Genomic DNA, 21886 nt, shown 5'->3' on the forward strand with positions numbered 1-21886 from the left:
GGGTCTGAATTGAGCACTCTGGCAAGAAACCAACGTCCTCAGGAAGAAAGAGATCAGTTGCATTACAACACAACTTGCAAATTCCTTTCCAAATGTCTGGTGCTTTTGCTTTGAAAAAAAAAAGTGCTGCTGTTCATCATCACTAGCCAAACGCATTTGTAGATTATGGATATTTTTTTAATCTAGAAGGGAGCACAGAGCAAGAATGGTGCTCTTTATTACATATTTCGACACATATATAGTACCAGCACTCAGAAAGTGCTCAATAAATGCTACTTGGTCTTGATCACTGCCTTGCTCCAGGTCATTTTTTACTACTTCCCATTAAAGCCAGAATCACTAAGGGCATAGAGAAAAAAAAAATCAACCTCTGAGAGAACTTCTTAAATTATGTGGAAGACGAGAGTGGGTGGATAGGAAGAAAATGAGTGAGGAGTTGTGGGGAAACAAGAGCCTCTCCCTCACAGAAGGTGGCATGGCATAAGTGGGAGTCAAGGAAATATGGGACTTAGGAAGGCAACAAGTATTTTTGTGGCAGAGACAAAAGTTACACAAACGGTTCAACAAAAGCAAAATATAAATAATTTTGGAGACTATCATGCTAGAAGAAAACAAAGACATAAAAAAGGATTGTGGGTCCCTATAAGCCATGGACATGAGTGTCTCATTGATTTTTCTAGCCCTGTGCTCTACATGGGATTGATGGTGAAGTAGGGCAGGCTTGGACTAGGGTGATGGCATAGGGATGGAAAAGATCTCATACAAAAAATGCTACAAATAATCACCTGAAGGCACTTGGTGTTTGGCTACAGGGAAGAGAGTTCAGGACTAGCAATGTCAGTGGAACAGTGATAACAAAAGTGAGTGGCACATAGTAAGTCCAAGGAATATGCTAAAAGTAGGCAAGATCACAGACCCATCTGTCCTTCCTCACAGAAACAATTTTCTGGGGGAAAGCACGACAAATCTGTGTAAAAAGGGTAGGTGTGCTAAAGATTTTGATCACTTTATTCATATTCATAACTCTCAAATAAGAAAGTTTCCCAGTACCTAGCTACCTATACCTGAGGCATGAGTCACCACAGGACTTCAGGACCCAGAAAAACTGGAGCCTAGAAATAAACTAGGTACATGAATTACTGCTTCATCTCAGCTCTTCAAGCCTCAACATGCTGAGCTTGGAATTGAAAGGAGACAGCCAAGAAAATGATTACTCAGGCTTTCACAGATAAAGTAGGTTTTCTAACTTCACTCAATACTGTATTTTATAGTAACAGAATAGGCATAGTAGGAGGGAGTGGAGCATAGTCTGCGGTCTCTGTCAAAAATAATTCAACTGAATAAGAACCATGGCATAGCCACCAAGTGAAGGTCAGAAAAGGGAGACAGAACAGGAAAAGAGGTCATGGATTCTCCAGGTCCTGTGGAGTTGAGGACGTCTGAATGAATGAAATGAGGACTCAAACGGAAGACACTGGACTATTCCACCATGTTACTCAAGAAAGTGAAGGAAGAGATCTGAAATGTTCTCACCACAAAAAGGAAATGGTAATTATGTGACATGATGGAACTGTTAACTAATGTATGGTGGTAATCATTTTATAATATATGTGTATCAAATCAACATGTTGTGCACCTTAAACTTTCACAATGTGACATGTCAATTATATGTCAAGCTGGAAAAAACAAATAAAATAAAATATTTTTTCTTAAAGTGAAGGACTATTCTAGATAACTTTTGGAAGATTTAGAATATTCTGTACACACTTTAAAGGCAAAACCCCAGTATAACATTTTATAATTTTTTAATGTTGAAAAGAGTTCCCCTACTCTCTTGCTTTCTCTCTGCACATGCACATACATTTTATCCCCAAATTCATGTCTGTCCCATGTGTAAAATACATTCGCCTTCTCCCAAATCCCCCAAAAGTCTTAACACATTACAGCATCAACTCTAAGTCCAAAATCTCAACTAAATATCATTAGCTCAAAAGCCCCAAATTTCATCATATAAATCAATTACTGGTGAGATGATGGGTATGGTCCATTCTGGGTCAAAATCCCCCTCCATCTGTGTACCCGTGAAACTAGAAAACAAGTTATTCGCTTCTAAAATACAATTGTGGGACAAACATAGGATAACAGTTACAGTCATTCTCCCTAAACTGGAGGAAAACAGTCAAGTCAAACATTGGAACAAAATCCTTCACTGATTCATGCAATAAATAGTTATTGGTCACCTACTATGTGCCAGACACTGTTCTAGAAGCAGAAGATATGGCAATGAGTGGGGTGGAAGTACTATAAACAAGCTTCTACACTGCCTAAACAACACACCTTATCTGCCTGTGTAGCATCTATACTGACCAGCAGTAGTGCTAAGGTGGAGAAAAAAAGCCTTGTCGAGTGCCCACCAACCAGTCTTGGTGAAAGGTCAAGTTAGCTCATTGTCAGCACATGCTTGAGTAAAATTAACCAGCAGGGTCCTATATATAAAATGTATAAAAGTTCTTGTAGACCGTTCTAGGGAAACAGCACAAACTCTAAGTAGCTGCTATAATTAGAAAAACACAGGAGTTGATAACAAATGGGAAAATGTGTTTTAAGAAGGTTGAAGAATGCGAACAGCCACTGCTTCCCTCGGGTCCCCCATCCCTCTTTGTGGGGCTGTCACTAAGCACAGTAGACTCTCCAGCACATCTAAGCACCCACAGTGGCAGCTGAAGAAAAACACTCTAATCTCTCTCAATCTTTCTCACCATCTTGGTAATTTCTGAGACTGTAGTGAACGGATGGCACTCAACATTCAACTGCCAAGGAGCCACTTTTAATTGGAATACTGTCTTTAAAAAAGTGTGTAACAAATTGATTAAAAAGTAATAGTTAACACATTCATCAGGGAATCTAAACACTTCACCGTGAGAACTTCTACATCAGGTTGAATGAGGGACAAATCTCTGGAGGTACTAGAATTTTCTTTTAATTTTCTACTGTGGGACCTGGATAAGGTACTGGTCCACTGTGAGAAGGTCACACCATACTACCTCATCTCTTGAGATCCAAACCACTGCATGCTACAGCCCCTCCTGTGTCCTGGCTAATAGCCAAAGATGATTGGCCTAACTTTAGAACAGAATAGTTCTCATCCCCTAAACCATTCCATGAGGCAGTTGAAAGGAAGGTTAATGAATTTTAATAGCAAGCTTCATTTCTTTGCTTTGTAAACCCAGTCAAGTTTACATAACTGGATTCCTTGCCTCCAATTTCTGATCTTCAAACCACCCTTCACACTCCTGGCAGAGTTAACATCATAAAACACTGATCTGACCATGTCACTCTCTTGCTCCAATCCCTTCATTGGCTCTCCACTGCTAACAGAGTAAAATTTAGATTCTTTGTTATACTATTCATGGCCCTCCCAAATTTTGTATCACAGTTTCAGTCTCGTCTTTCACTGCCCCTGTCTTCTTCCACTCTGGTCTGTGCCCTCAGCTCTCCAGCCACACAAAACTGTCGATGTACTTTCATGTCTTTGTGCCACTGTTCATGCCACATTCCTTTGCTCCTTCCAACCTCTATCTGTCAAAATTCTTCTCATTTTTCAAAGCCTGGCTTGAAGGCTACCTATTTTTGAATCTTATCTAATTCCCTTGGTAGGAATTAATCCCTCCCTTCTCTGGGCTAGCATAGTACTTGGTTTATACTTCTCTTATAACACACTATGTCTTAGGTTATAGTTATGTAGGTATGTTTTCATCACCCTCCTTGAAAGCAAGGATCGTGCTTATCTCTGTATCCTTGTCCAGTGCTTGGCACAAAGAGCTGCTCAACACTGAACAAATGAATTCACATGGTAATGATATATGTATAGATGGTAACTATGTATGGGGAGTCCTCTATGTCTTTATCAACAGAGGCCACCAAACTCAGCACTACACACAACATGGACTTCAATAAATAACTTCTAAATAAATGGTGAGGATGTATACATATATTTATAAATTTTACTTTATTGTTTTTCGCCTGATGAGTTTCATGTTGAAAAGGAGTCATAGACATAGTCACGGTTTAAGTGACTTCTAAGAAAAACACACAAGAACAAAAGCCATTCAACCATGCAGAAGCTCAGAGTTGAGCTCCATCTCAGCATCTTATAGTGAAACCTGTAGCTTTAACAATAATTTGTACCATGGGTTATCAGATTGCAGTTATTGATCAACCAATCTGCCACACAATAGCTCAGGGAATGGCATTCCCTAAAAAAGAAATCAGCAATAAGAAAATTGCTCCCCACTGGGATACCCTTATGTTATACTTGGGTCTGGGGAACAAAGGCAACAGTGCTACTGGGGTCTGGTCCAGAGATCTTTCGACTCTCAAATACCTTCAAGAATCCATACGCAGCTCTATCAAACTACCTTTAGCTTGGCTAAATCTTTTGTATTAGCTCATTAGTGAGTCTGGATTCCTTCCCCATTTTCCATGGTATCCCAGGCAGGAACAAAGCCTCACACAGCAGGGGGCAACTTTCCTTTTGCTGGACAACAACTGGTCGCTGGTCCCAGCCTGTGGCTAACAAATTCCATAGTTCTTTGATGGTAGAGCCCACAGAATGGGTTTTCTCTGCCTTAGGCTCTGCAATGCAAAATAGAGCGCTGGGAATTTGGGCCTAGGTAGTGTTCCCAGCATCTGTGATATCACCCCAACAGCTGAGAGTGATGGTGTCTCAAGAAAGTTTGTAGCCCCAAGCACTGTGAATTCTTTCTGCTCTGTCGGCATGTGAAATACACACACACTCACGAACATATTATATGCCTCTCAAAATCATTCTAAATACCTCCTGTGAGACATCTGCCAATAAGGATATCATGTCAGCCCGGTTTTAAATATAGGAACCTCTCACCATCTTCAACCAGAGAGCAAAATGCAAAAGGAATGCAGATTAACTTGCCCTGAACTTTATAGCTCTGAAGTCTCTTCATTTGATACCATCCTTCCATGAAAGGTCCTGGTAGGGCTGAAGATTAAAATGGGACTTCTGGATCATGTGGTAAGATCTCTGAGCTGTACTCTAAGGGCAGCCTGCCTATTTATAGATCCTCCACTTTGAGACAGAGTTCAAACTTGGGAAAATCTAAAGAACTTGATTTAAACCCACACTCCTTCACATATCTATAATTTTTTTTTAATTTATCGTCTTCATTTTCTATTCAGTTACTTTGAGCCAAGCTAAACTTTAAATAGTTCAAAAATCTGTCGAATGTTGGCTAGATATATTTTCCCAAGAATCTTTAGGATTTAGATTATTATATTTAGAATTTTTAAATCATTTAAACAACAACTCAAACTGGAAAAGTTGTAGTCCCTCCATTCCAGAAATTGATAAACTGAGGCACAGAGAATCAAACCACTTAAAAGGTCACTCCTGACTTTCCCTTATGCTAACTCTTCATTATATCATCATATGAAGAAAAAAAGTAGATATAATTTATTGAGTGTCTACTATATGTATTATCTGTAACACTTGTACTAAACCTTCAAGATAGATTGTAGTATACCCATTTCACAGATTAAGAAACTTCAGTACAGGCAGGTTAAAAAATTTGGCCCGAAGCCAGGCAACTACAAAGTGACATCTGGGATTTAAACATAGAGCTATGTTTGGTTCTAGAGGCTTTCCCCTAAACTAGATTACATGTGCTGTGGCTCTCAAATTTCTCACTATGACTCGAAATGATACACCAATAAGACTTTACAACAAAAGAAGGTAGTAGTGGTATAACAAAAACTCCTGTGAATCAATGAACATTACAATCCCTAAATAATCTACTGAACCTTTAAACAGGATGGATAATATTTCTCTAGCCACCCTCTCCAATGCCCTTCCTTCGCCCTTCCCAACTCACATATACATATATACCCACCTCTCCTCCCCTCCCCATGCTCCAATAATGGCTACAACATCAAAAGAGCTGCTAAGTGATGGCCACATTTGAGAGATACATTCTTGTGAGTCAGTGAAGCTTTTATTGCCCTCAGTGCTATTTCCATCATAACTAAAAACAAACGTGTCTACTAAATTGGGTTCCCACATTATGTTTATACAGTCATGTTTGTGAATCTATGTGTAATACTTTACATTTATCCCTGTAACATTTCACTTTGCTAGCTTTCTCTGCCATTCCAGCCTACTGTGACATTTTTAGATCTTGATTGTGTTATCTATGTATTAGCTAACCCCATCTAGCTTCGTGCCATCACTAAATATTAGAAGTATGCCTTCTCTGTCTTCAGTTTAGTCACTGGTAAAAACTTCAGGCAGTAAGGGTCAAGTACAAAGCAAACAACCAAAAGCCTCTCTCCAGGCTCACATTGATATGTTAAGAAAATACTCTTCTGGTATGATGATTAATGAGCTACACTTTACTGAATCATATGATTATTTAGCCCATATTTCTTGCCACTTGTTGAAAAATTATCATAGGAACCTCTGTCAAACACCTTGCTGAAATCTAGATAAACCATGTCTGTGTCATTCCTCTGATCCAATAAGATTCTCTCTCTCTCTCTCTCTCTCTCTCTCTCTCTCTCTCTCTCTCTCTCTCTCTCACACACACACACACACACACACACACACACTGAATGAGCCCACAGTGGCTCCTAGTAATCATCATGGTAGCTTCTGAAAGCTCATGCGTTCCAAGAATTTTGCTAAGATGTGATACCAGGATCCCTGACTTGTGGTTTCCACAATCCAATTTCCACCCCTTATTAAAGGTGAGGGTAAAAAATTGTGCATGTCTCCAGTCTTTTGGCTCTTCTTCTATTTGTTGTGATGACTCAAAATTTCCTGATAGGATAACTTGATAATAACCAGAAGATTCTTCAGTGATCTGGGATATAACTGATCTGAATTCGGGCCTCATTTTTTATGACATACCATAATGGTAAGTCTCTTAGCTTCTTTGGTCTTGTCAACTGCTTGCCCATAATACAAAATAGATATTACTCTGAAAAGTGACGACCTAGCAAAATATGGACTGTGAAGAAAATAATATCTGAATCAACTAATTAAACAAATAAGATCATACTTTAATGCTATTAGAAAATTATCCAATAAAATTCAGTGCAGATATAAAATTCAGTGCAGAATAATAATGTAATTTCCACTTTGGACATTAATTAGAACTCTGCTGGAAATATTCCACTTAACAGTTGCTATACAAAATCACTATGGCTGCTATCTAAGAAAAGCACACAGTTAGGGGTACAGAATTGACCCTATTATTATTATTATTATTATTATTATTATTATTATTTTACCTTCACTAAGTATTAACACTGAGCCCACACGTAATATGGAAACATCCCTGGTCATGTGTCAAATAAGTTTGCAGCTGAAGGTTAGGTCTCAAATAATCATGGGCATACAGGACTAATCTGATTGAGCCAATTAACATGGGACTGCCATCCAGGGGCAAAACTGTCTGTTCTGTATAGACAGGCTAGTTGGAGACAAAAGAGCTCAGTACTTTATTCCCATTGGACTTTGTCAGAATCCTAATAACTTAGGCAAGGAAAACTTAGCTGTTTCGATTTTCAGCTTCACAGAAGACACTTTCGGTTCACTAGTACAGAATATAAGCCCTCCAACATCACTGTGGAACATCACTTCGAATAGGAATGTCTCCCCCAAGCCATGTACCCTCTCCCATTTGGTCTCCATTTTAACCAACAGTTCATTTTAAGAGGTGGCTGATGGCAACTGGAAGGCATTCTGTGACTGCCTTGTGTATTGTAGCTATTTAGTACATTCATTGAATGAATGCTCAAATGAAAAACTGGTTCATGTTGGATTAAACCTTTAATGTTAGTTTTAAGAGAACACTGAGATTTTCATTCTTTTAGCAGTAGGAACGTTTTGTTTAAGTGTAATCTTACTTGGAAGGCCAACATGTAAAGCAGATTTTCAAAATGTAGCTGCTTTGGTTAAAATAGGAACAGGGGACTCAGAACAAGCCCGCAGCACCTCTCCCACATCTCTATTCCCTATGGAACACAATTTGAGCACATTGCCTAAACAACTAATCTAACTGACACATCAGGCCACTGACTAATATGCTGTTAATTTCGCCATTCTGGAAGGAGGGAGAAGGCACTACATAATTATTATAGGTTGCCCAGGATGGTGGAGGAGGTGAGATCCAGAACATGAGAGTGAAAGGATGACTGTTCCTGAATGTGGATAGGAGCCCACGTCAGACTGTAAGTGGGTATAAGGCCACGAGCAGCAGGCCCTGCTGACTCTGCCTGCTTTTGGTTCAGTGATCCCAGCAGAGACCAACTCCCCTGACCCGTGCGCAACAACTCCTCAATGGGTTTAATGAGGCGGTGGGCACTGAGGTGTGCTTGTTATGACCAAGCACTAGTTAATATCCATAATAAGAGGTAAATAATTAACAAGATCATGCCTCAGGCTGTACTGCTTTTTGTTCCTAAAACAAACTGCTTAAGTATGGGCTTCTCTTATGATTGGGAGTACTGTATAAGAAAAGGTGGTTGCATGTTTGCAAGCGTGTTTTGTATTATACAAGTCTTTGGAAGCACAGTAATGACACTACAGAATATTGATCTGTTCTTTTCCCAGTCCCAGTTTTGTCACTTACTGGCAATATGACTTTGGACAAGTCATTTCCCTCTCTTGGCTTTAATTTCCTCATCTGTAAAATCAGAGAGCTGGACCCTACAACCTAAAGGCAACTGCTAACTATTAATGTAATTCTGTACTTATGTAACCCTGCCTTTTAGCAAAGAAACTGGTTAATACTGAATGTGAAAAGTGCCTCAAATAATAGCTCAATTAATGAGCTACACTTTACTGAATCAATTTAAATTCAGAAATAAATTGAGGGCCACAAAGGTTGAGTTCTTTGAATGAATTGATCAATGAAATATTGCATGCGATATCAGAGGGGCAGTAGATCGGGGAAGGGGGGGTTATCACTGTGTGAGGCATATAAATGATAAATGTTTAACTATTACATTGTTTTGTATACCTGAAACTAATAAAATAAAAAAATAAAACTATCCTAAGGTAATTTTTATTCATAATGATGATATTGAATTCTATTAAAACTATCTTGCTCAAAGTTAAAAAAAAAATAAAGGCTACCTGCATTCCTTGAAAAAAATAAAAAAATAAAATATTGTAGTATATATTGAATGTCTACTCTGTATATAATATTATGTTAGGTGCTATAGGTAACAGAGAATTATGTGCATGATCCCAGACTTAAGGATCTGACAGTCCAGAGACAAGATACATATACATATTTATAAATATGTCTAGGTCAAAGTTATTTCTGAAGTTCTCTAATAGTATTTGAAAATACATATACCGATATAGTGCTTATAGTAAAGGTTTATGGGGGTAGAGAGGAACCAGTTGTAACTGTTTATTAAGAAAATGTTGTGTTGCATTGGACCAGCAGGTACATATAAATAGAATATGAGACCCTATGGATTTCATAGATACTTTGGAAATATATTTTTAACCTTGGAAACCTGGTAGCCTTTATAGTTTGACAGAATTCTGTTTTTATATGTAGAACTTGTCTTTCCACAGCTAACACTTCCAATACTTCTAACTGAAACAAAAAACTTATGAAAGAATATAGTACAGCAATGAAAGAAGATAATGTATTTCTCTTCATTGTCAAATCGAGATTCCCACAACATTGCTACCAACAACATTTTGGCTCACCACTCCTGGCTCATCTTCCATTTATGAGAAATTTATTAATATGCAAGCACTAAAATATATGACCCAATTTAAGTATCTTTAATCCTGTATATTCTAAATATAGCAGCAAATAGTTCATTTTCAAGAAGTTTAATATGAAATGCTAGGGAATTCTTCTTGGTACAGTGTTATTAAACTGTACATAGTAATTAAGATATTAAAAACACATGCTCCCCAAAGCCATCAGACATTGTAATTATTTTTAAGGCTATTAAGCAAAATGACATAAGATTTTTTAATGATAAATGTGTTTTGGAATGCATCAGCTAATTCCCTTTTACTTCATGAAATAATGTTTAGCTCCACAGAGTCTAAGTCTGGTATTTAAAGACCAACTTGCATTGTCCTTCTGTAACTCAGAAGTCATTCATTGGCTCTTGTTAACATGCCATTGCAGATACTCTGTCTTTCACACACACACACACACACACACACACACACACACACACACACACACACATTCTGGCTCCATATGGAAATAGCAACTACTAGAGTTCTGCCATGCTAGTTGTACATGAAGAAGTGTGACAGACACGGAGATATAATTCCATTTGGAAAGGTCCTGTATTTAAATTTAACTCTCAAAATAGTTATCCTTTCATTTAGAAATTTTACATCAGTGTTGGCTTTTCTAGCAACCATTGCACTAGGCCAATGTTTTACGACTCTTACTGGTTTTATTGTGAGAAGACTATGAAAAAAGTCATTTGGAGTGTTTTCTATCATGCCTGAGATTCGTTTAAATATTTTCTTTTTAATCACATGCTAAGGAATTTCTTGGGCACTTCTCTGTCACTTAACAACTTTACTAATAAACTTATTAAAATTTTAACTTTCTATTTCTAAAGTAAGTGTCTTTTCATGATACCAAAGTAGCCTGTCAGGAATCTTAAAAATACTTTTCAGGTATTCACGGAGAGGGATGGAAGTGGAGACATTCCACTGTCTTCTCTGTATTTTAAATTTTTCTTTGACCATTTAATATCGTTTTATGAATGAGAGATAGCTAATAGAAAGTTTGTCTGCTGTCTATAACTCAAATCCATAACACAAAGTACCTTAGTTTCCACACCACACAGGGCGGTAGTTTTCTAAGAATCTTCCCAATTGAGATTTGGTAAAGAACATGCTTGTTCTTTCTTTGCTGACTTTAGAGATTCAGACCATAGAAATTACTATATTAGGGACTTGGAAATCATTAGACAAATTGAGGAGTTTCTGCTATTTGTACTTCTGTACATCTTTTATATATGGATCTTCCAACCATAGCAAGGTATGCCATGTCTTTATAGAAGTAGAAGGAAAGAGCGCAGAGACTGAAATCAGTAGCCCTGGAGTCTAGGTCTAGTTCTACCTCTTACTCTATATAGGTCATGTAGCCTTCTAGTGCCCATGGTTTCTTCATTGGGTAAATGTAGGTAATAATACCTGCTTATCAGAGCCATTGTGAAGGTCAGTTTTTCTAAGGTACATGAAATAGCTTTACAAACTGAATTGTGCTATGCAAATGTATGGCAGAATTATTATCATTCATATGGAGTCACATGGCTAACAGGATCTGTGGACAGGTCACCTATCTGGCCACGCAGGACGGAAACTTAGGGGTGATAAATACAAAAGTGTTTTTATAGTTTAATGTTTTCATAGCCTAATGAAAACAAGGCAGAAGAATTTCATCTGCCCAGGCTGGAAGATTGGTGGAAAGGGAACAATCTCTGAAAAGATGAGAGGTTACAAAGTAGAAAGCGGTGACCTGGGAACAGGATATTTTAAAAAGAGTGGCAGAGCAGAGAATAAAGTCACAAGACTTGTTCACAAGAGGGTGCTGGGTTAAAGCCTGACCTTGAGCCACAAATCATGGAATCACAGGACTGGAAAGAATCTTAAGAGGCTATCTCGTCCACTCCCCTACCATTTAGCAGGACATTTTGACCATCCCAAACAGATGAGACTTTATCCAACTTTGAATGAAAAACTCTGACACCAAATGGGCAGGTATTGACTGCTCTGGCTTCAACTGCTTACAACAGGCAGGAAGAAAATTTCTGGAACTTTACTTGAAACGGAATTGAAACTGGGGACAAACAATAATCATCTAGATTTTGCTTGGGAACAATAACTTCTACAGCAGTTTAGGGGCTGCTAAATTAGCACTAACTACACAGCTAACTCTTAAAGAGAGAGAAAATGTTACCAACACAACAGGGTGAGAAGACAAATGGCCCACAGTATCATATGGGTAAGAATGTTTTGTTATCATTCTTGGTATTTGTGGGGTCTTCTCTCCATGCAGGAGCCTTGGAACAAAACACTAACCCCCCCCCTTTTTTTAATTAAAAAAAGCAGTATGGTCCTGCAAATTCTGGGACTGACATCGAGGACTTTAAAGAGTTTAATTCCTCTCCTAACACAAGACAATAAATCCTCACACAAATTAGAAACTGAAAAGGAAATAAAAAGGTCCTCATTTCCAATTGTGGGAATGTTGCACATGAACTCTGGCTTGGAAGGAGGAGGGGAGGACATTCCACACCTGCAGGCCTTCCCAGGAAAAAGGCCTGGGCCTGACCCTGAATCCATCCCCTCAAGGTTATACCATGGGACTGTCAATATGGAAATACTGTTACTTTATTCCTTAGTGAGTATATTATTTCCAGTGCATTCAACAGCAACTATAAGCTGAAAGGAGGCAGCTGAGAGTTTCCATGGAAGAGAGCGGAGAGTTATTTTGAGATGTGCTCATAAATGGCCTAACTATAGTCCATCTGGATGGACACACATGCGAAGGTAAAGAGAAATATCTCTGTATTTATAGATGAGCATGTTGGAACATCCTACTGTAGTTTAATAGATACAGCACCAAGCAAGGGGTTTAGAAAAATAACATTACACTCCTGGATTCCCCACTCACTTACATGTGAACCTGTGCAAGTTAACTTGATTCTACCTACCCATCACTAGAAGTTGAGGTCAATTTAGTCAGGTATTCAGTGAATCCAGATGTTTGGCAGAGTACAGGAAACAACATCTGGATGATTGATCAAATTTTCAACTGAACTCACTGAATGTTTTGGCAGCATGCCCACACAGCCCTTAATGACTTTTTGCCTCAGTTTCCCTAGCTATAAAAAAGGACAAACATTATTTATCACTTACCTCCCGGGGGCAGTGAAGATGAAATAATGTCCATGGGTAATAATGAGCTCTTGAAAAGAATGATTCTGTGAAAGTACTATATCTTATACAATTCCAGGTTGGATATTTTTTCCAACATAAGTAGTTAGCAGTTAGACTTTTAGGACATGAAATCACTTTGAAATATGGTTAAATGCTGCACAAATACAAACACATTATCATTATCATCACCATCATCATTGTAACATTTTTCTTTATGATTTCCCTAACGTGTCTCACCTTCAGATTGAATCATGGTCAAAATATGAATTTTATTAAAGGTCTGAAGAAAATGTGTTTTGGCCATGGAAAGCAACGCAGATGAGAAAAAAAAATCAATATGGGTGTTTGAACCCAACCAATTTTAACAGTTCAAACAGGTAAAACTGGTCTATCAATGAGAAGTAGACACACATTCATGGACAGAGGTGGGAGAAAGGAACTGTCAATTGTGACCTTCCGAATCTCTCAGCATACACCTCCCTACCTATAAAGTGGTTTCAGGTTTTGTGGCTAGAAGTTAGAGGAAAGGGAAAGAAGAATATAGAAAACACAGAGACATATCCACGGGATCTGCAACTATACAAAACTGGGGGAGCAGAATTAAACTGGTAAAAAGTATTAGAATATTGCGCCCCTTCAAACTCAAGTCCTGCTTATAGAGAAAATCCTGAATGTAATCATCTTAACTGCCATTTATTATCTGTCATGCACATGTATTTATATGTACTCGTGTATATGTAAAATATGCATTTATATATAAAATACATATTATATATTTAATTTCCAATCCTTATAATAACCTTGTAAAGGAGGTTTTGATATCTCTATATACAACTGATGAAAAAAAACTAAAGCTCACAGAAATTGAGTGATTGGCACCTAGTAAGATCCACAACTGAATTCAGATCCATCTGGATCCAAATCTCATATTCTTTCCACTATACCACATGGTCTCCCACAATATTAATATCAAACACCTAAAGTCTTTGCTCTGAGGGCTTGCTATAAATATTTTTAGTGACCATTGGATCATATAGAAGCCCATGTCTGATTCAGCTTTCCTGTTTTGCAGGGTGAGGGTCCATCCACAGGTCTTTGTCTACTCTTTCTTAGAATTGCCACTCCCCCCCTTGTCTTTACCTACTCATTGTTTATGGCAGATGTTAACTCTTGCACCTCTCTGGAGTCCTTCTCACACTAGCCTAGCCCACCTTAGCCCTAAGCACCCCCAACCCGATGAGCAGCATCACTCTTTTGGCTCTTCTTCATAGGCTGCCTTTTATCTTTACTTAAAGCACTTTCTATGCTTGTGCTTCCCCTCCAAGGAAGCTGTGAAAACACAGGATTAGACTTCTATTGAGCCCTCAAATTCCGTGACACCTGGCTGAACAAATAGTGGATATTCCTTAAGGTGTGTTCACCAAAGAGCTCTTTTGACAGGATTCTTCACTTAGGATTAGGGGCACAGTGATGGACCCTGAGATTCTGGCCTCACCAGTGCTGGGGTCCAATCAGTTGGGTGGAGCCACCCATACACAACCAGTTTGAGGTAACTTGGAAATAATTCAAAGGACAAATACTGCCATTGTCTCCAGGTGAAGCTTACCATGCCCTCAGTTCAGCCATAAGTAATTTACATTGTGCTCCAAATCCTTCAGAGATACGTTTTGGAATAACCATACCATATCTTACCAGGCTTTATAGAACTTAATGAGGTTGTGAGTTCACAGAAAGAAGGATCGGTTATGCAAATACTGCCATTACCATGTGCTCGGCAGCAGTAACAACTATTTATTAAGTGCTCACTGAGTGTAGAGCACTTTATTAGGCACTGGAGGAGTCACACCCAAGCGTGTTGTAAATACTTTCACAACACCATTTGCAGTGAAATATACCACTATTCAGAAAGCCTTTCCAAACATTTTCTAAGAACCACAAAAATTTCACTGCTCAACTTCATATTAAAAAGCAAAACCATGTCAATGTCTTCACACAAAAACCTCTGTCTTTGCATAAGGATTTTAGTTTCATTAAGTTCTTCCTAGGCTACAAATAGAAGGCAGGGCCCTCCCACCCATGCATCATGGGGCAAGAACACTGTCACTGTGGTATACGGTGGCATTTTTTTTTTTATTGTGGCCACAAAGCAATCACAAGCAGATGGTAAAACTTACTTCTATTTGTGTCTTAGCTCTAAACTCCTTATGAGAAGAAAAACTCTGTGTACAGGTCAAGGGAATCTGTGGGTGTCTCTATGCATCGCAGTGAGTCAGAAGTTGGCAAGGGCTCAGTGAAGGTGGTCCTCTCGTATCTTGCTGGTGGCAGTGAAAGCTGATACATCCCCAGTGGAAAGCAATTTAGAAACATGCATAAAAATGCTCATATCCTTTAACTCAATAACTCCAATATTTTCAGAAAATGGTCTAAGATCAGGAGAAAGCATTGTGTATGAAGAGGTAGCGTTATTTATGACAGTAAAAACTTTGAAGCAATCTGAATGTCTAGCAAAACCAACTGATTAATTATGATGTGTTCTTTCAGGAATCTTATGTGGCCGCAAAAGAATGATTAATATGAAGATTTGCGGCAACATGAAAAAGTATTTCCAATATAGTGTTAATTTTAAGAACTGCATACTTCCAATTATGTAAAAAGTCTGTGTGAGTGTGACTTTTTTTAATATTAGAAAAGAACATGTGAAAATGAAAACAGTTGGGATGCAGTAATAGAATTGTGAAAAATACATTTCCCTCTATTTTCCAAGCTTTCTCTAATATTACAATATTACATTTATAATTTAGAAGTGGGGTGAAAAATGAGGGTCAAAAGTCCTTTTTAGCAGAGAGAATCTTTGAAGAAAATGAATAATGGCAGCCTTTCCAAAAGCCCAAGAATATGGTTTGGACAATGGATACCATGCATCCCTCATGTTTTTGCCACTTCCGTTTTTGTTGTATATACCACTGCATACCTGGTTAATGTGCTTCAGTTTGTCAATAATTTGACTGACCACCGGCTCAGGACCCTTCATTTTCAGCTCATGGAGGTTGAACTGATTTTTCATTCCGTTCCTCGCTGCCTTTTGGCTGTATCTGGAAAGGTGAAGGTAAAGAAAAGGGTTGTCACAAGAGAGTTTCAAGCAAAGTGAAAGCTGACTGTATTTGGCACCAGTGGTTAAGGTGACCACAAGCTCTCTTCAGCCTTTTAAACCATGGGATGACCCCATGGTGCAAAAGTAAACCATTCTGGATAGTCTCTTTACGATGGAGAACACTTATTCAACACTCAACAGACATTCATTCAACATCGGTGTTTTTTCTAGGTGTTGGGGATACAACAATGAACAAGACAGACAAAGTCTCTTCCTTTATTGTGCTCTCAGTCTAGTGCATAGTCCAGAAGAATAAGGACCAATGGCAACACAGAGTGGGAAGATCTGTGCTAAGGGAGGTCCTGGGTATTGGCCATAGAAGCACACAGGAAGACCTTGACTCTGAGTGTACTTTCTGTTCATTCACTATTCATCTTGCGTGTTCTTTACCTTTTCTTTCTCTTCCACTTCCTCCTCCCACAATTTCCTGCAGGCTCTGGAGCTGGGTTTCTTTTCAGGAGACTTTCTCAAGCCATTTGAAGCATAAATTTGCCCTCACTTTATACACTTTTTCCCCCTAGTTACAATAGGGTAGTCCAGTTAAGGGCAAATTCACATTTTTAATTACAAAAACAATAATGCTCATTGTAAACAATTCAAACAATACAGAAATAAAGTATAACATAAAAGCTACACCATCATCCTATCCTTCCAAGAGAGAACCATGGTTAACAGTTTGATATATACTCTTCTAGTTTTCACAGTCATATACTAACATGTAATGTTAACCAAAATTGGAATCATACTAGTCATATTGATTTGCAGCTTTTTGTCACTTAACAAATATCTTGGACATATTTCCACGTCAGAACATAGAGAACTGCCTTGTACTCATTCCTTCATTCCTCTGTATGGCTCTATCATTATTTACCTAATCCCTTACTGATGAACAATTATTTCTAACATTTTGCTAATATAAACAATGCTGCAAAGAACATCCTTGTATACCAATCTTTGCATATTTGCATGAATATCTGTAAAAGATAGTTCCTAGAATTTAATCAATTTACATTTCTAATCCCAAATTATGGCATGCAATGAATAATTAATACTACTGTATGTTTGCATAGCACTTTATAAAGCAGTTTCATATCACTCAACTAATTTCAGCTTCTCAAACACATTATGAGGTGGATAGGGCAGACCTCATTATCTCTTTATTACTGAAAATTTCCCAACTTCAGAAGATATTGATCTGATTCTGTTAGATGTTCTCTTTTAAGATATAATGTATCTGCCAATATTAAAGACATGCTCTGAAAAACCTGCATGGTAGCAGAGGGGGTCAGGAAACCTAGTTCTAACTTTTATAATTAAAAGTCATCCTCTGAAAAGGAAAATATTTTTCAGTCAAGTTGAAAAGAACATCTGATTGCATTTCTTCTAAAACAGTAGCCTAACACATTCAGCTTTTTAACTTTAAAAGTTAGTGAATACACAAAATCATCAGCCATCAAATATCAATTGACTTGGGAGGTTGTACTGAAGAAATATAAAACAACATTTTTTATTTATATATAAATATTGTGTGTGTATATATATATATATATATATATATATATATATATATATATATATATATATATATATATATATACAGTGGGAATCAGCTAGGAAGAGGCTAGTAAACCCCTTCTTTTATGTTCGTATAATGCTGTCTGTTTAAATATCATCTCCCTCTGATGACACCACCAACTCCATCTTCTCTTTCTTTACACCTACTGCTGCCTTAAGCAGAGACCTTATTCACAGAAAAAGAGGTAAGGCTCATTATAAATCTTCTGAAATAAACTTCAGGAATGTGTCCTTAGAGACATTTCCTTGGATTTGTTCATATCGAAGCTTGCTGGCGACTTTTATGCCCACTCCTACAAAACAAACTTCTTTAAGTTTATTATCCTCATTGGAATAGTGCAAAGACATCTGCCAACTTAGTGATTTTGCACTATACTCCCTCTTCCAAATCATTTATACATATCAAATCAAATTAGTCCCCTGGGCCGGCCCGGTGGCTCAGGCGGTTGGAGCTCCGTGCTCCTAACTCCGAAGGCTGTCGGTTCGATTCCCACATGGGCCAGTGGGCTCTCAACTACAAGGTTGCCAGTTCAATTCCTCGAGTCCCGCAAGGGATGGTGGGCAGCGCCCCCTGCAACTAAAATTGAACACGGCACCTTGAGCTGAGCTGCCGCTGAGCTCCTGGATGGCTCAGTTGGTTGGAGCGTGTCCTCTCAACCACAAGGTTGCCGGTTGGACTCCCGCAAGGGATGGTGGGCTGTGCCCCCTGCAACTAGCGACGGCAACTGGACCTGGAGCTGAGCTGCGCCCTCCACAACTAAGACTGAAAGAACAACAACTTGAAGCTGAACAGAACACTCCACAACTAAGACTGAAAGGACAACAACTTGACTTGGAGAAAAGTCCTGGAAGTGCACACTGTTCCCCAATAAAGTCCTGTTCCCCTTCCCCAATAAAAATAAATAAAATAAAAACCAAAAAGACAAAATGACCTTTATAAAAAAAAAAAAAATCAAATTAGTCCCACAGCCGATCGCTTGCAGCCCTACTATATTATTTTCTGCCATTCAGAAAAGTGCCCCTTTAGTTCTATTTTTGTGTTTCTTATCTCCAAACCATGGATAAGGAGCCAGGACTAAACACTGCTCCCCAATCCCATGGTGATTCAATTTTTTAAAAACAGCTTTGGGTTTAAAAGCTTGCCAAACTTTCTGAAAGTCGAAATAGCATCCACTGTTCCGCTCTATCCATGTGCTATTTAAGTCCTCAAAGGACTCTAGTAAATTAAGCATGGTTTCTAGTTACAGAAGTGTTGGTAAGAGCTGGCATGTGGCTTAGACCTAAACCTTGCCTTTATTTTATTTACTCCACAAAGCAGTAACCAGAAGTACTGATCCAACTAATACCTATAGCTGCTAAAATTTAGTGGCACTATTTTAAAACTCTGTGTTCTTGCACTATCCCTTTAGGTGTCTCAATACCTCTCTTCCAATCCTCAGTCTGTTTTCTGTTTCTCACCTTTCTATGCTTTTCTCCTTAGCCAGACAAAATATAGAACAGAATCTTGAAAGCCATGAGTGTTATAATGGAAGACTATGCAGAGATTAAAAGAACCAACTAGATCTGTATGTGTTGATATGGAACCAAATCTAAGATACACTGTAACAGATATAAGTACTGGTTAAGAAAGTATGGTGTGATTCCATTTGGGGCAAAAATGGCTCTGCATATGCATTACTCTCAGATACTCTGTGTTCAAGCATACACAGACAATTTTTAAGAAATGGTAGTATCAATTACTTCCGATGAGTAAGGGGAGATGTTGGGGGAGTTTTACTTTCTTCTGTTATGTCCTTCCATATCTTTTACATTTTGTTATTTTTATAATAATTTATCTTTTAATAAGTGAAATTTTTATATAGTAGTTAATTTTTTAAAGGCAAAAGAGAAAACACAAGAAAAGAAAAATTAAAAGCAGGGCTAACTTGAATGCATATTTCAGGGCCTTTGGGAAATCCTTCTTGTTAAAAAGATTTACGTTGGCCATCACTAGTGCCACAGGCTAAAGGGGATTTCTTATGATAGAATGCATACTCGTATTTGGGCCAATATACACAATGTTGCCCTGGAATTCCTTCGAACCTCAGATGGTTATCATCAGGTCACAAACTCTACTTTGTTAGATTAAACACAGCCTATGTTTTCTACTCTTCAATGAAGTAACTCCAACCTGCCTGTTTTAAAAGGACAATGTATCAGTGAGGATGTGAATATGAATACACATTATTATGAGTACCCTCTCACAAAACAGAGGCAAAAACCTTATTCAAGTTCTTGCTCACCTGCTCTGTAGATGCCTAAAGTTCTCGCCTGATGGGAATCGAGGGTCTCCCTGAACCACTCGGATGCATCCTGACCTGCTGCCTTTGCAACTAAATGTATCCTGGGACTGTCCTGAGTTGTTCACGCTCCTTTTATGTACATTCCATGTGCCAGCCTATACAGTCTGTGAGCTCTTTGAAGGCCGAGGCTTGGTTAGTTCCCTTTTGTACCACCTAGAGCCTCGGGGTACTTATGAGAATAATAGCTTTCAGCATTGAGTGCTTTCTCTGTGCCACATACTGTTCTAAGCACTGAGGAAAAAGAAAACATGCATATTACCGCACTAATCCCCCTAACAACTCTAGGAGGTAGATACTATTATTTTCAGCCCTTTTTTTGGTAGATGAGGAAACAGAGGCATAGAGAAGTGAAGTCACTTGCCCAAGGTCACACAACTAGTCAGTAGCAAAGCTGGAGTTTGAACTTTGTGAGTCCCTCTCCAGCTTCCTCTGGTCTTAACCACTGTGCTACTGTCACTTCCTTAGAAATAATCTGTCGTGCGGGAGACCCTGCTCGCTGCGCCATTTGTCGTGCGCGGAGGCTTTCTTGCCGTGCCATCTTTCAGGCGGGGCGGCCTGCGGGGTCTCTGCTCCCGCTCCCCACACAAGAACGCAGGATATGGTGAGGCCGAAAAGGAACACCCACGGAGCCATAGGTAGGGGAGTCATACCACTATGGTCTCACTGGAGGCTGGGCCCACCGGACGCGTGACCTGCCATCCGCCTTTCCGCCAACCGACCGACCGACGACTCTCCTCCACTCTCTCGACTCTGTTCCTCTCTCTCGGCTCTCCTCTTCCGCTCTCTTCGGCTCTGCTCGGCTCCTGGGCAGTCCTCGGCTCTCCTCCGTAGCTGCAGCAGTTATACCAGCGGCCAATTGGCTAACCGGCCACAGCCTACGGCCAATCAGCCACAGCCGACGGCCATTCACCACCCGAGCCAGCACCCCTTCACGTGAGGCCGAGCCTGTAAACTACTCTCTGGGGCTCTGTCCCCACATAATCCGTGTTGACTAAATATTTGACATTTCCTCACCACTCCTCTCCATTGTATAAGACAATTTACAAGCTACTTGTATTGCCTACAAGGCTCACAATGGTGCCTCCAGTAACATCCTTTTTTACCTACTCAGCAGATTCCTGCTATTGCCCTTTAAAAGCCCTTTGGGGAGAGCCCTGTGTGTGGAGTTTCGTCTACCAAACAGAGGTCCACAGCATCACTATTCAGTGAAATATTTGCATTCTTAGGAGATAAGGTGTTGAAGTTAGAGAAATAAAAAATCCACCACCACACCACTAGACAAAGACCAAAGGCGATTTGAAATCTCTAAGGACAATAGGAAAATGAATGCTGGAGAAAATTGTGCTTAATGTCCCCATGCCTTTGACACTTTAGCAATGCGACATATGTGATCTGCCTCCGGGGAATTTCATGTAACATGCATGCTCTGAGCTTCAAGCCCAGAGGGACTCAGAGGTGTCTCCATAGCTTTGTATTAATTAATTAATTCAGTATTTCTTTTCTACTCCCTCCCTCTGTGCCCCTGGTATACATGGCTCATGACAGGCTTTGCATGAGGATGAGCGATCATAGCTACAATTCTCCACATCCATAGACTGACTGCCCAGAGTGTCAGGAATGGGGACACCGTTGGCCATGGGGGATTTTAATAATGGGTTATCTGCTTAGTAACACTCATCTTTAATTAGATTAATTGTCCTCTCTCCAGAACATTGTAACTTTATAAAGCTTTGAAATTGTTCTGGCAATGAATACTGGTCAGCGGAGGAGGAAAAATCAATAGAAGGAAGTTCCTACTTCCCAAATCTGAAGTTTTCATAACTGGACATGTACATGATG

General features: G+C 39.1%; 1 protein-coding gene across 1 annotated transcript in view; it reads right to left on the reverse strand.

Annotated features, from left to right (window-relative positions):
• GPC3 (glypican 3) overlaps window positions 1-21886 on the reverse strand; it is a 473825-nt gene that overhangs the window by 102475 nt on the left and 349464 nt on the right. The window contains exon 6 of the mRNA XM_019717458.3: window positions 15951-16071. Coding sequence (XP_019573017.1) covers window positions 15951-16071 — 121 coding nt within the window. The remainder of the gene's footprint in view (window positions 1-15950; window positions 16072-21886) is intronic.

Source organism: Rhinolophus sinicus, chromosome 18 (genome assembly GCF_057876585.1).
Source record: "Rhinolophus sinicus isolate RSI-liver-muscle chromosome 18, RSI-T2T, whole genome shotgun sequence".
NCBI classification, from domain to species: domain Eukaryota; kingdom Metazoa; phylum Chordata; class Mammalia; order Chiroptera; family Rhinolophidae; genus Rhinolophus; species Rhinolophus sinicus.